General features: G+C 39.2%; 1 protein-coding gene across 5 annotated transcripts in view; it reads left to right on the top strand.

Moving 5' to 3' along the window:
* The window catches only part of GULP1 (GULP PTB domain containing engulfment adaptor 1), a 162,996-nt gene that overhangs the window by 86,012 nt on the left and 63,075 nt on the right, over positions 1 to 13,909 (top strand). For all 5 annotated transcript variants that reach the window (XM_040604502.1, XM_040604500.1, XM_040604504.1 and 2 more), the window contains one exon: positions 5,442 to 5,503. In XM_040604502.1, the coding sequence (XP_040460436.1) occupies positions 5,442 to 5,503 (62 nt within the window). The remainder of the gene's footprint in view (positions 1 to 5,441; positions 5,504 to 13,909) is intronic.

Raw genomic sequence — 13,909 nt, forward strand, 5'->3', positions numbered from 1 at the left:
CAATGAGTGTTACTACTGGAGAAAATGCAAATACTAGACTTTTTTCATGTCGTAACTATGCCAATCCAACATTCTATGATATTATTTTGCTATTTTAATAATCAACTGTTTAAAGCCATTCATAAGGCCCTAAATATTGTGACAAGGACACAGAAAGGCAAAGCATTCTGTAAAGCTCACACTGTTCTAGGGAGATGCTGCTCTGTTTTCTTGGCAAAGAACGCTACAAAAATAAAAAGAGTAATTTATTTTTTAATTATGTACTTTATTTGCCTATGCATACTTAGATCAGAATCTGACTCATAATTTCAATTGCTTAATCATAGTAACCTGGTAATAACTTTAATAAATTATGATTTGACACCCAGGTTGTACTCAGTCATTCTTCTAGGAGGTGGCTGGAACAAGTAGTATGGCTGAATTGTAGAAGAATATGGGTAGGTGTATATTTGTTAATAGCGTGTAGGTACAGTATTCAGGTGAAAGCTCTGGTAACAAGCATCAAGTCTCACGGCTCAGCGTATCAGTTCATTTGTTGCCTGCAGTAATCAAAAAGACGGATTCTACCCGGTGGGTAAGACTAGGATTAGGTGGGTTTGTGAGAACCTGCCTGTGTCTGTTGCAGTGCAGGATAAAGGAACTGATTTAAGAGTGACAGCTCTTGCATGTCCCATCATGAAGGCTTTCTTTATACAAAAATAGATAATCTAGAGAAAATGAAAGATACAGATACGTATATGCACAGACTGAAACAAATAAGTTATTTGTTCCCTGAGGCATTATTACCTAGGTGTAGCGCTGATCTCATGGGATGCTTCTCTTCTTCAGGGGACTCTTATTAGGCTGGTGGTCACTTAAGATCTTCCCTTCCATAGCAAGTTTTGTAAAGGATGAGGAAAAGACAGTTCCAAGATTTCTTCTCTTCTGTTATCAAGGAAAGCATCCACTGATGTCGAGGAGATTTTGATTTAGTAAAGAAATAAAGACTTTAGTTTCTGCCATCTAGAAATGACTATTTTCACTGTGGCACTAAACATAAAATTAAAATCGGAGTCTTTCTCTGTTCATCATATGAAATGGTGTGCCCACTACGTCTCATATGCTTTGGTAAGCGCTTTGGAAACATAGTTCAGTGCAGCCACTTACAGCATGCATGAATGAATCACGAGATGGGGTTTAGGAAAGCGGCTAACTAAACGTGCACTGCTGAGCCGTGTTTAGCCATTTAGAAAAGGGTCGATCAATGCCTCTCTAGGAAATCCATTCTGTAATATCTGTGGGCAGTAACATGTGGAGGAATTAATCTCAAAGGAAGAACAATTTCTTGGTGCTGTTATTGCTTTCCTTTTGCGTAGATAAATGGTCAGCTGCGCCGTTATCTAATGTAGTGTCATCCTCTAAGTGCAGCACAGTTCTGGATACTTTACAAAGTCCCCAAGTCTATTGACTTCAGCGTGTGATTTGGCAGCATGTTCCTCGTCCCTGGCTATCCCAGTGCTGCTGGGGCCTCGGAAATGGCTCACACTGGTGCTCCCAGCTCACGATGACCAAACATTTGATGTGAAATGCAAATTGTAAAGGTGTCTTTCCTTTATAATGGAAAGGGGCTGGTGTGACTCAAGGGGACTAGAAAGGTGTGAAGTCTCGAGTCTGAGCACAGTGAATCCTCTGACCATGCAGGTGCCCAGGCTCCGCCTCCACCCTTGCAATCCCGGCAGACCCCAGCGCTTCCAAACGTTCATTTTGTGAGTTTTTCCCCGCTGCCCTTACAGGGCATGCTTGCAGGGACAAAAACCAGAGAAGCTCTCACCCGAATAAAATCCTCTTAAAAACTAGATGGGATGCTGCGCTGCTGCTGCAGGGGCTCTCTAAAAGCCTGCGCCCCACGGCTGCATGCCACGCATGTGGCGGGGCTACGGCGTTACTCGCTGTCTGTAAGCAGGGCTGTGCCTCACCCTGTGCCCTTCAGTGCTGGATGCTGGTCCTTTTTCCCGTCAGTGCTGGTATGTTTGGCAAAACCACCTCATACTAAGGCTTTCATCTCTTAGAATTTCTCATGCCTCATTCAAGCTAAACTCTGCTTAGTTTTTAATGGACTCGGGATGGTTCAAAGGCGTAATTCTCCAAAACTAAGGGGCACTTAGTTAATCTAGGTTACCGTAGCATTTACATTAAAGTTTAAGAGCTTCAGACAAGACCTAAAATAACTGCAGTTTTCAGCTGGTGTGATAGCATGAGTCTCTTTCCGCTTTCTACTGCTGTTAGGTTAGATGCATGCAGTTGTCAGTTTTGGTTTTGTCTAGGCTTTTGGTCCTTTCCTTAGGACTTACTGTTTTATTTATCTATATAGTGTCTAGAACTCTTGTTGCTATATATCTAATAAAATAATAATACAAACTGTGATTTTCATTGTAGAGTTTCATATTATGCTTGTTGATTCAGAATGAATAATGAAATATGAAGCTGTGAAAACCTGTTTAGAGTTAAAAGTGAGGGATCATGTGAATGACAAGCCACCTCTGCATCAGTTATTTGAATGAATACCTTTTCTATAGTTTTGGGGTTTTTTTTTCATATTTTTCTGGTTTATTGGATGCAGAATGTCTGAAATTTGGTATTTCTCAACTGGAGTGAAATCTAACTCTAAGCAGTATTTCAAACAACTGCTGAGAGTGGCCTAAGTTCAAAATCAGAGCTTACCATTCAGAAGGAAATGCCAGTCACCAATTTCCCCGTAATAGCTTGCATGACTTTTTGCATGTCTTTGCTATCAATGTGAATTAGCCTCCTATTGATTTTGTTAAGCGCTAGGAGTACTTTCAAAAGTGTCACCGCTCTGTAATTATTACCTGCGTTTAGGAAATGGTCTTGCAGTGTCAATGGAAGACTTCGATACCTATGTCGCGGTGTCCGTGGATCTACATGTGGATGCTGGAAATGCTGCCTGCTGACTGGCTCTTTTAATCAGTGACACCAGACTCGTAGAATCCAGGCATCTTTTTGGGACCCTGCTATGTTACTGATTTCCTTTTGTGCCGAGACTACCCATCCATACTTCCCAATCTTCCCCCTAACCAGTGGTACCAGCGGTACCAGCAGTTACAGAAACACTTCCCTAGCAGTGGTGTTCCTTCCTGGAATCCCTATAGCATCACACTTGGAGGCTGGTAGGCAAGTGGAGGGTAAAGCTTTGTACCTAAGAAAATTAATATTGGAAAGATTACCAGCTGCTTCATTAAGACCACCATTTCAAACTTGATTCCCAAATTTAATCGCTGTTTTTCAGATTTGGTCTTGCCCTGCTTGGGGATGGGAAGAAGGGAGGAGGATACGTTTGCAAGGAATGGTTATTTTTACTGGTACTTGCGTAGTCAATTGGCTGCCTGTAAAATTGCTTTAGAAGGCGCAGCCCTGTCGCTTGTTTGTGCTAGTACTAGGCATAACATGAATGGCGGGCTGCTGCTGTTATTTTTTTAAGAAGTTCAATGCTTTATTTTCACTAGACTTCCCTTTATGAATTTATAAATGTGAAAGTAGCCTTGCTGAAACTAGCAAACAGTTGATGTGCCCGAAATGGGTGAACAAAACCTTGACTTTAGCAAGGTGAATGCACATTTTGGAGGCAAAATGTGCACTGCGCAACTCTTAATTCTGCTGTGGCAAGCGTGATGGGGCAGAGGGCAGCCCTGCCTCACGTGCCAGTGTCCTCCGCGCCTGAGGCTTGCCACCAAGCCCAGGCACCAGGCCGCTCGGCTGGCCCTCAGCGCTGCCTTGACTTGAAAATACGTTTGCCGTTATCTTTTGGGTTGTCAGGCTCTATTCTAACATTGGTCATTGACACTAATTTTTTTTTAATTTTTTTTTTTTTTTTACTTGGGGATAATGTTACCTTTTGATATTGTACTCAAAACAGAGATCAGCTTTCAGGTCGTTAAAATATTCTGGGCGATGAGTGTGGTTCTTGGCTCCGGGGTATGAAGCAGAGGCTACAATTGAAAGGACGGGCCACTTCAGTGCCTAATTGTACTCTTGGGTGCTGCTGAATGGACTAATTGTGCTTCCTTAATTGAGAAGTGATAATATCACTCTTCAGTAATGGAGCTGAACATTACTGACACCTAGAATGAAATTTGCTTCAAGGAAAAAAAAAAAAATTTCCTCCAGCTTTGCAATTTTGATCCTGTTGCTGTGGTGACTATGGTGAATATCTTAAGAGTTTTCTTGCTTCTGTATATTCAGAAATATTTAATTCTTGGTTTAGTGTCAATAAATGTCACAGCTTTTTCTCTTGAACAGCTTGAAGCCAACAGAATTTTATCATTGCTCTGTGTAACTAACAAAAAAGTCAGCGATTGCTATAACTGTAACTCCCACTAAAGGCAAAGGGAATTGCCTGTGAATATCCAAGGGTAAAATGTTGCTTTAAGGCATCATTCTGTAACTTAATTCAATAAAATTCCAGATTGGTGCCAGTTCATGCTAGTTAAAATAGGAGTAGTCTCATGTTAGAAAATACTACTAAATATTGAATGTGTGGAGTATGAAGTACTGCTCACCGTTACAGAATCTCTCATGCGGTTGGTAATACAATTTAGTGTTCTGGCACATCCTTTCTTTTTTTTTTCCTTCTTTTTTAATATTTTCCAATGAGAAAACTTTTAAAGTGATATCTAAACTTGTTTTTATTAGAAGTTTTTTTCTAATATTTAGGATGCCACCTTAAGTTATATAGAACATTCTAAATGGCAATTAAAAAGGAGGAGACGAGGTATTTAAAAAATAATCGTAGAATCATGTCACCATATGAAATATGCAGTGGGAAAACTAAGACAATAGCGCAGTCTTCTGATGTGAAAATCGTTAAAGAAAATATGCAAATTCATGGGTATGTAAGGAAAGATTAAAGAAATTCTAAACTTCTGAATCAGCTACTACAAGCTGACTTCCTTCTGTTTTCTCATAGAAGGATTAGGGCGCTTTTCTATCAGTCGCCCTCTGATAATTTTTCCAAAATAATTTCCTTTGTCCCTTCCATGTCTTGATAATTCATCAAAAAAGCACATAATTAATCCAAAAACCATCACTAGAAGTGCAACAAGCAGTCAGTGCTTTGAACAACAGCAGGATGCGGAAAATCCTGATCTGAGGCAGAAACCAAGAACAACCTGAGACCAAAAAATCTGTTTGGGGGGGGAGTTGGAATTCTTACGGTGAATCAAGGTGGTTAAAAGGGGAGGGGTGCCAGAGAACTAATCGGGTTCTTTGATGTAAATGCTTGGGAAGTTGTGAGATATGCTGCATTTCCAGCCCCAATAACTACTTTGGGCAGATACTTCACTGAGTAAAAGGAGGGTTGTTGATATTTCTGGGTAGAGACTATAGTAGTTTAACTAACAGTTGAATAACCTATTCAGTGCTTCTTTTATTTTGCTTTTCTGTAGACAAAACATGGATGCACACTCCTGAAGCCTTATCAAAGCATTATATTCCCTATAATGCAAAGGTAAGAAAATATGAAGTTATTTTGTCCTCTTACCTTTAGAACACAGCGCTTTCTATCTTGTTTTTCATTTGAAAACTGAAGACAATTGGCCAAATGAAATAGCAAAGAAAAACTTAATAAATGTCTGTTTTGCAGATGAAGAACTCCTGTTTTCTTAAATAATGGCCAATTGATTCTTGTTCTGAATTATTTGAGGGTTTTCTAGGAAGCAAACCAGTGTTCCACTTCTACTTAATGCTCTTGTTTCCTTTTAATGGATGATAAATGGATGGACATTTTGAGTGCAAAGGAATTTAACAACAGGCTGCATGCTTACAGTACTATAAAAATTAAAATTAATAGCACAGGCTTCTTTTGAACAATAGCAAAGGCAATGAGTAACGATCCTATCTGCTGGATATATTGAAATGTCAAATACTGTGGAAATATGGTAGAATAATAATGGAATCTTCGCACAGTAAAACCAGAAGTCCTTACTTATGCTTTCTTATCCCAGTTGCAGCGTAGTTCTGCAGTAGTATTTCAATTAGTCTATTGGCATGTGTTCACAGGAATTGCATCTTCCCAAAAGAACTTTGAAAATGGTTTGCTAAAAGGATGAGGGAATATGGAGTAATCAGTGTAACTCAGAGTAAACTGAGTAATCAGCTATTATTTTTTAAACTGGGAGGATGATTCATTAAGATTCCACCACGGTCTGTTCTGGATACAGTTCTTGTATGATTGGTATATTTTTTTAATGTAAAAATAAAAACAATTTCACAGGTTGGGACTCAGTTTCCTATACTGGTATTCCCTACTGTTATGTTTGCTATTTTCTTTTGCTTAGTATTGCCACACAGTGAGCAAGTGTTTGTAGTGGGATTTTGAGTCTCGTTCTGCTAATTGCCAGGTGAACATCCTTTTATTCTGTGTGCTCTCAAACTGAACTTTGGACCAAAGCATGTATTACCATTTAACCGTATAGCCTTGCCAGACACCTTGGCTTTTATGTTACAGTTTTTGAGAGGAAGGAATACTTGCTGGGGTGATGGTACCATCTGTTTTAAGGGCAAGCTGAAGCTCTGAACAGCATCTGTTTGTTTGTGATCTCTACTTCAAGAGAAAAAAGAAACCTCTCTCACGTTTTGTGTGTCATTGTCTTTCTCAAGACCGTATCTCATGAATAGGTGTCAGCACAGCTATGTAGGAAAAAAAATTTAGAATAAAGAAAATGGTGATAGGGTGGTGATAACCGTAGAAACAACAGCATCAATAACTGGAGTAGAAAAAAGGGATGGGGAATTCCTATGCAAAGGAAGCGTGTTCCTAGACTTGTTGGAAAGACTCTTGGTCAAAAAAAGTCTTTCCTTTTATTTAGGCTACTCTGTCCCCAGGTGTCCTCTCCAGTTCTGTTCCTGTTTAATGTGGGTTCTGATTTGACAGGTCCTCCTCATCCTCTGTGCTGCTGGCCTCTAAGGTCTCTCAGAATACTTGTAGGAAGCTGAGATGTACTACAGCATATGCTTTTTTTTTTTTTTAAAGTTTACTCATTTTTTCATTTGGATCAAATCAGAAAATTATTATTTAGAACTGTCAGTTATTTGATTCATTATTCCAAAGTAAGCAAAAAATTGTTCTGCTCAGTAACTGGAGTGAAAAGGGAATGGGATTTCCACATTGCTCCTTTTTTTTTTCTGTTGCAACCTGGCATGAATTTGCACAGCTTTTATGAAGTTGGCTGGCGTATGCAGACGTAACATTGTTAAATCTAGATGATGTTTCCACCTCCATTCTCAAGTACCACTTTCATTAAGTTTTGCAACATTTTTCTTTTTAAGAGGAAAGCACGTATCTGTTAGTACCTCATTTGGCTTTTGTAATGTTTTGATTTTTAACTAAAATAACCCATTGATTTCATAGCTTGTAACTACATTGTGAAATAATGATTAAAAACTCGGAAAACATTTATAAAGCAGGTATTGAAAAAGACTCATTGATTTTTCTTTTTCCAAACGTTCATATTGTTCCACTTCCAATTCTGTGACATTCTATTCATACAACTTTTGGATTTGTTGGCAGGAAAAAGCAACACTTTATCTGATTTATTTCAAAAGGTAATTATGTGAGTGAGGAATAACATGTTCAGTAAATCAAATCAATTTGATGGAAAGCAATACAAGAGATACTCTTTTTCCATGGACAAGTTAGCTGTATTCTGCTATGTAGTTTTTCAAATGCAAATTACTGTGGATGAAAACCAATGTTTTCTCTTCTTTTTAAGACACACAGATAGTTTCTCTGACATTAATCTCAAGATGATCAGAAAAAGGAGAGCATACTAAAAACAACCGAAAAAGATGGGATTTTGTTTGTTTACTTGTTTCCTAAGACAACTTTAAGAATTAAAGAAAGCTTGTTGATAAAATGCAGTTCATGACTGTTACATTACTTAAAAAAAAATCTTAACAAAGTTAACTGGAAATTAATATCACCCTGCACTATAGACAACTGGCCTGTTCTCTACATCAGAGAGGACTTTTTGATAGAGAATTAGTAATGTCTTGTTATCTCTTACGACATACATCCTCAGGATGATTTAAAGCAATAATCCTCTTTGCAGGAAAGCACAAGCAGAGTTGTTTCATCTGGAAGTAAAAACCAGGAGCCACAAGTCTCATAAGGCTGCCCTTAAACACAGAACCTTCTTGATTCTGTCCTTTGCAGCATACTCAGCCCTCATGATACTTGCTATTCTGAAATTTGCTGGATTTTGGCATGGTTTGATGTATGGCATAAGTTGATGGGGGTTTGGGGATTTGGTGTTTTTTTGGGGGTGGTAGGGTGGTGGCGTTTTGGTGGTGGGTTTTTTTTGTGTGGTTTGTTTTTTTTTTTTTTTTTTTTGGCGGCTGTTGTTTTTGTTTTGGGCTTGGCTTTTAAAAATTTATTTATTTTTTTAAATCTTACTGATGTCCCCAGTCTTGATCTTGCTGAAGGCACTGATAATCAGACTGCACACGTTTCAGTGTGCTCTGGAGGTGAAATCTGGGCCTACTTAAGCCAGAATTTTGCCATCAGTTTGTGATCCTATATTATTCTTGAATATATCACTCCAAATGAAAGCATATTGGTCACGTTTGTTTTTTTTTCCCAAAACACAATTTAGAATTTTTAGAGTATATTATCAAATAGGGGGATATAGAGCTCATTTAGACGTAGGATGGAAATTTTCATGTTGCCATGATGTAAAAGTCTGAGGCAACCCAAAATTTCTTTTTAGTGTCATTGTTTTTCTGTAATGTTCCATAACTATATTATATTTTTTATTTTCCATAGTGTAGGGAAAAAAGTTCTCTTTTGCCCTTGAGTTCTCTCGGGTTTAGGCCAGTTCCCTTTCTCCAAAACAGAAATGATGAAAGTGTGACTTTATAATAGCATCTGGCTGTGACCTTAAAAATGGACTGATAATTTTCATTGCAAGACTGATGCTACCCTGAGGGGTGTCTTTCTGCTAAGAAGTTGCCACTGCTCAAAACAGCAGTGTTTACTATGTCTGTTTGTACTAAATCATATATATATACATACATATATATAAAATGCACATCTTTCCATTTTGCAGACCAGAGGTTCTGCTTTGCAAGCCTGGTGTTTATGTTGGGTACTGGTGTACTATGGAGTCAGTAGCTCTGACCTTACACTAGGCTGAAGAGTGGCTGTTTTACATAGTAAATGAGCGCATGTTAAACCCTCGGGAGTTAATTTTGCCAGGAGATGTGATGGCTTTCTAGTGCTGAGATAGCTACTGTCCTGATGGTTACCTCAGACTTACTTTAAAACTTTGTATATTGTCACGTACATATTTATGATTCTTGATGAATTTTAAATTTGAAACTTTGAAGATAAATGAGCAAAGCTTTTCCCAGAAAGATTGTTAAACATCTCTTACTTTGTGTTACTTTCGGGGTTTGATGGCAATTAATTGTGAATTGTTGTGCAGTTTCATGGATGACCTTTCCTCTCAATTATTCAACATACATCTCGGACCTGTATTGCAACTGTAGGAAAGGAAAAAAAAAAAAAAAAAGTATTACATAACCTGCAAAAGGACCTTGCTTGGCAGAACCTAAAAGTATTAATCTTTAGTGTACAGTATTATCAAAGCCATGTTTTCATGGCATAAACTGCCCTTCTACTACAAACTTTTTTGTTGCTACAGCTATACTACCTATTTCTCTTTTTCTGTCCAGGCAGCATACTACAGAATGATCATGGTTTTGGGTCAGTAGAAGTATTTCATGAAAGACTATCAAAGGGAAAATTGTATATAGATCTTTCCATGTAAACAGAGATATAAGGCATGCTATTAAAAAGTATACTTAAATTTCTGTGGTGACTTTAGATAAAGCAAGATATTCCAAACAGAGCATGAAAATGTTGAAAATTAGAAACTAATTAAATAGAAGAGGGCGTTACAAGAAATAATTAATTTTCCTACATTTAATTTATTATAATTAGAGTTAATAACTTAATTCCAATTAAATTTCATTAGAGCATCAAAATGTCTTGGATGTAATCATAATTAATTTAGTGTTTAAGCACAAGAAAAATGAGTATTGTGAAAATATCCAAATGAAATATGAAAGCAGAAAATTATAATTTTACAAGGAAATGCAAATCTGAATTTCTAGCTGTTTCTGATGCATTGCAGTCATTAAACTTGGGGCTCATTATGCCGAAGATGAATAATCGTGTGAATAAACCACAAAATATTTAGACCCTGCAAGGAGTACTGTCAACTGACTTCTCTGCTTCAGGGGAAATAGACCTGCCTATTCCACCTTAGAAGATTATGTGCTTACAATGGGAGAAGGGTAGGAGAGGATAGCATTGTATCCACAATAGCCTACAAAATAAATGCCTGTGGTGGAGAAGGATTGTGTCTAAACTTTCAACAGCAACAAACACCATCTCCTATAAGTAGCTGGAGGAGGGGAGCTGCATTTTAACTGTTCAGCACCAAGTAGTTTCAGTTGCTGGTGTTTGTTTCTCTGAAAAATGGTGAATATTTCAGTTTCCTTAGAATCTGAACATTTGTTAGTTCCTCAGAAAGCTCTGTGGGGTACCGAATGCTTTTGAAAAGCTGTCAGTCTGTCTTGCCTGAGGTTGCATAGCTGGTATAGCTGGTACGTGAAGGGGCAAGAGTTAAGTAGGCACCTGCTGACTCCCAGTCCAGTGTTTTGAGCACAAGCCCACCCCTTGCTTTCCATCAATAGTGCGTCACTGTACAGTAATGGGAGTGGAAGGGTATTTGCAGACAATGGTATATCTCATCCGCATATGAAAGCATGCTGCGTACGCTGGAGTAGCCCACAGTGTCCCCTACAAGTCAGCATGTCAAGATCATTTTGCAAGAATTTAGTAAGCGTGTGGCTTATGGTATGTGTGTGCCTCTGCATCTACAGCTCTGTCACGTCCATTTACTGATGTTTACCTGAAAGCTTTGAAAAATGTGACTTGTTTATAATTAGAGTACTGGTATCTTTTATGACTGAACACTAGCTGAGAAGTTTAGAATAATCTGCAGAGTAGCAACAGTGCAGTTTTGACATGTGTATGGCCTCTTACCAGGTGTCTAAGCCCTCTGGCAGTTGTGTAATGTACCCAGCTGCACTTTAGGCTCTGCAGATCACTCTTACTCTCCAGAAGGATGAGCTGCTTTGAGAAAGGAATGAAGTTTATGAGCAGTTGCAGTTTTTCTTTCTTATGGTCCATTTGTGCATAGCTTGAACATAGAGAGCCTTAGGTTTGACTGAAGCATCCAGCATCGTGCATAGATGCCAAAAAGTGTGCCATTTTGAGGTGTATGCATGAGACAGAATGCTTGGGTCTAAGTAATTTAAGTCCGACAAGGCGATAAACACTTGCAGAGCGGTGGGATAGGGGTGGAAAGTGTTTATATCTGAATGCTGCAAGTACACACACTGCTAATTCTGCACTGTAATAGATGAGTATGAAGATGAATACATGTATCTACTGAAAGCAGAGACAGGGTTCATAAAGGTACTTCACCTAATGCCTAACTTTTAGTTTACATATATTACAGCTTATTTTAGGCAAACATGAACTACCGTCGATGTAAGGGCTGATACCCTTTCTGGTTTTGTCCACCTAGCACGACCGTGGTGTGCTGTTGCGAAGCCCTCCCCAGATGCATGGGGAGCCTGTGCCCTAGCAAGGCTGCTAGCACAGAAACCAGCCTATTTGATGCACCTACATCCCTGCCTAGCGTGGCATCATCATTTGACCACTTAGGGCTAATAAAAAACAAAATGGTTTTCAGAATTTCTGAGATAATGTGAGAGAGTTTAATATAACTTATAATGTTACATATTTCTTTTCCTCTTTCAGGAAAAACAATCAATAGAGCACGTGTTTTAGTGAAATATCTTTGGTAGAGTCTAGTAAAAACCAATAGCTCAGTGAATTTAATTGGGGGAGTCAGAAAAAAAATATTGGTTGTGTTTTCAATATATTATGAACTTCAGCTGAAAGACAAACAGTAGCTTTTGATCTATTCTCCAGAGCGCTCTCAGGTTCTGCTTATGAACCCTTGGTCTCTTCATAAGCTCCATTTTGCTTGAAATGGCCAAGTACTGCATGACATGGCTTCAGTTACAACTATGAAATGGATTTGCAATGCAAGTAAGAGATGGAAGCTATAATTTCATGGCAAGAAGAAAAAACGGATCACACCAATTAATGGTAGGGTATGCAGCATGGGATCTGAGAAGTATTTTAAGTCCCCTTCTCATGAATTAAGTAATATATTAAAAGGAGGCAGTGAAGCAGGACTGGGACGGAGCCCCAAGTCTGCTTGGAAGCTGATCGGTAACCTACCACAGCCTTGGAGCGTTCCCTCTTCTGAGCAAGTTTCCTTTGTACCCAAGCTGTTTGTTTCTCTCGCACAAATTGCCTTCACATCCATTCTTTTTACCACATTACAGTCTTTTTCCTCAACTCTGACTTTGAGGAGTCTAAGTTTCAGCTCTTTCATCAGGGAGAAGTTATTTTTAAACAGCTAACAGCTTGTAGGCACGTTTATTTGGGGTAGAAAGTTCTAGAATCTGTTATTTGGCACTGTAGACACAGTAACTAACAACTATAATCTGGATTGAAAATACAGAACTGCAAGAGATAACTGCAAGAGCTTTAGCTGTTTGTTGGACTCTGGCACACCCTCAGTTTTAAGATGGAATGCCTTATAATTCTTCAAATATTAGAGTTGTCCTTTGGCCATGTTGCGTTTGTATTAGGATTTGCTTTAGGAATTGAAATGTAAGAATCTAGAATAATTTAGGTTGGAAGTGTCCTCTGAAGGTGATGCGGTTGATTCCTATCTGAAAATGGGGCTGACTTAAAACCAGGTGAGGCACAACAGAGCCTCGTACGAATGAGCTTTGAATACCTGCAAGGGCAGAGATTTGCGGCCTCTGGGCAGCCTGGTCCACTACTTAATCCCTGTCATTGTGCGGGTTTTTTTCTCATTCCTAGTTATAATTTCTGTTGCTGCAGCTTGTGACTGAGGGGTACACATGTGTCCGCACACGTACACCAGCCTCACCATCTCTGGGCTGAAGGGATGGAGCTCCCGTAGCCGTACGCTGCGGTCCATCTTCCTAACAGTCTCGCTGCCTGTCACATCCCTCACCAGCTTCAACTCCAGCTTTCTGTTCTGGCTTTCCTAAGTTCGTTCCTGCATGTCTGGAAAATGTTTCTGTGTTCCTCCAAAGTATGCTGTCCCCATGTCCACCTTCCATACACCAGCTTTTGTATCCGATTAGTGCCAGGAACTGTGCAGCCCAGCTGGTGGCTCAGTCAGCAGTTCAGGGATGCAGGGATGCTCTCCACACTTACATGGTCAAGCCGATTGCTGCGTGGCCCATGGCTTTAGGAGGACAGTTGGTGTTGCCACCTTACAAAAAGGCTTCTACTCCATAGCAGTTAGGGCTAGCTGTCTTCCACAGCCAAGTTCAGTTTAGTTTAAGCTTCCAAGTACAAATGCAGCTTAAGGGAAAGTTGTTTTGTTTTGTTGGTTTGTTTTTTTTTGTTTATTTTTTAAAAAAAAGTACAAGGGGCAAATTTATTCTGCAGGGCCTGAAGGCTTAGCCTTGCTGGTGTGCCCATACAAGAAAATTCTGTATGCTGCTGCTTACTACGGGGCTGGTCTCTTGGTTGTAGAGGGCTGTAGTTAGTGTTAGGAACTGGTTTTCTAAAGTTTCTGAGGCACAGGTTGTTGCTAATTTCTGCTTCTTTAGATACGGGGAAGCAGCAGGCCTAGATGTAATTTTAAACTTCTTGTTTTACTTCAAGAGTGGGATATTGTTGCTGTATTTCATCTTGGAATTGGAGGTGCAGAAGGGCTGGAAT

This window comes from Falco naumanni, chromosome 8 (genome assembly GCF_017639655.2).
Source record: "Falco naumanni isolate bFalNau1 chromosome 8, bFalNau1.pat, whole genome shotgun sequence".
In the NCBI taxonomy this organism is placed as follows: Eukaryota; Metazoa; Chordata; class Aves; order Falconiformes; family Falconidae; genus Falco; species Falco naumanni.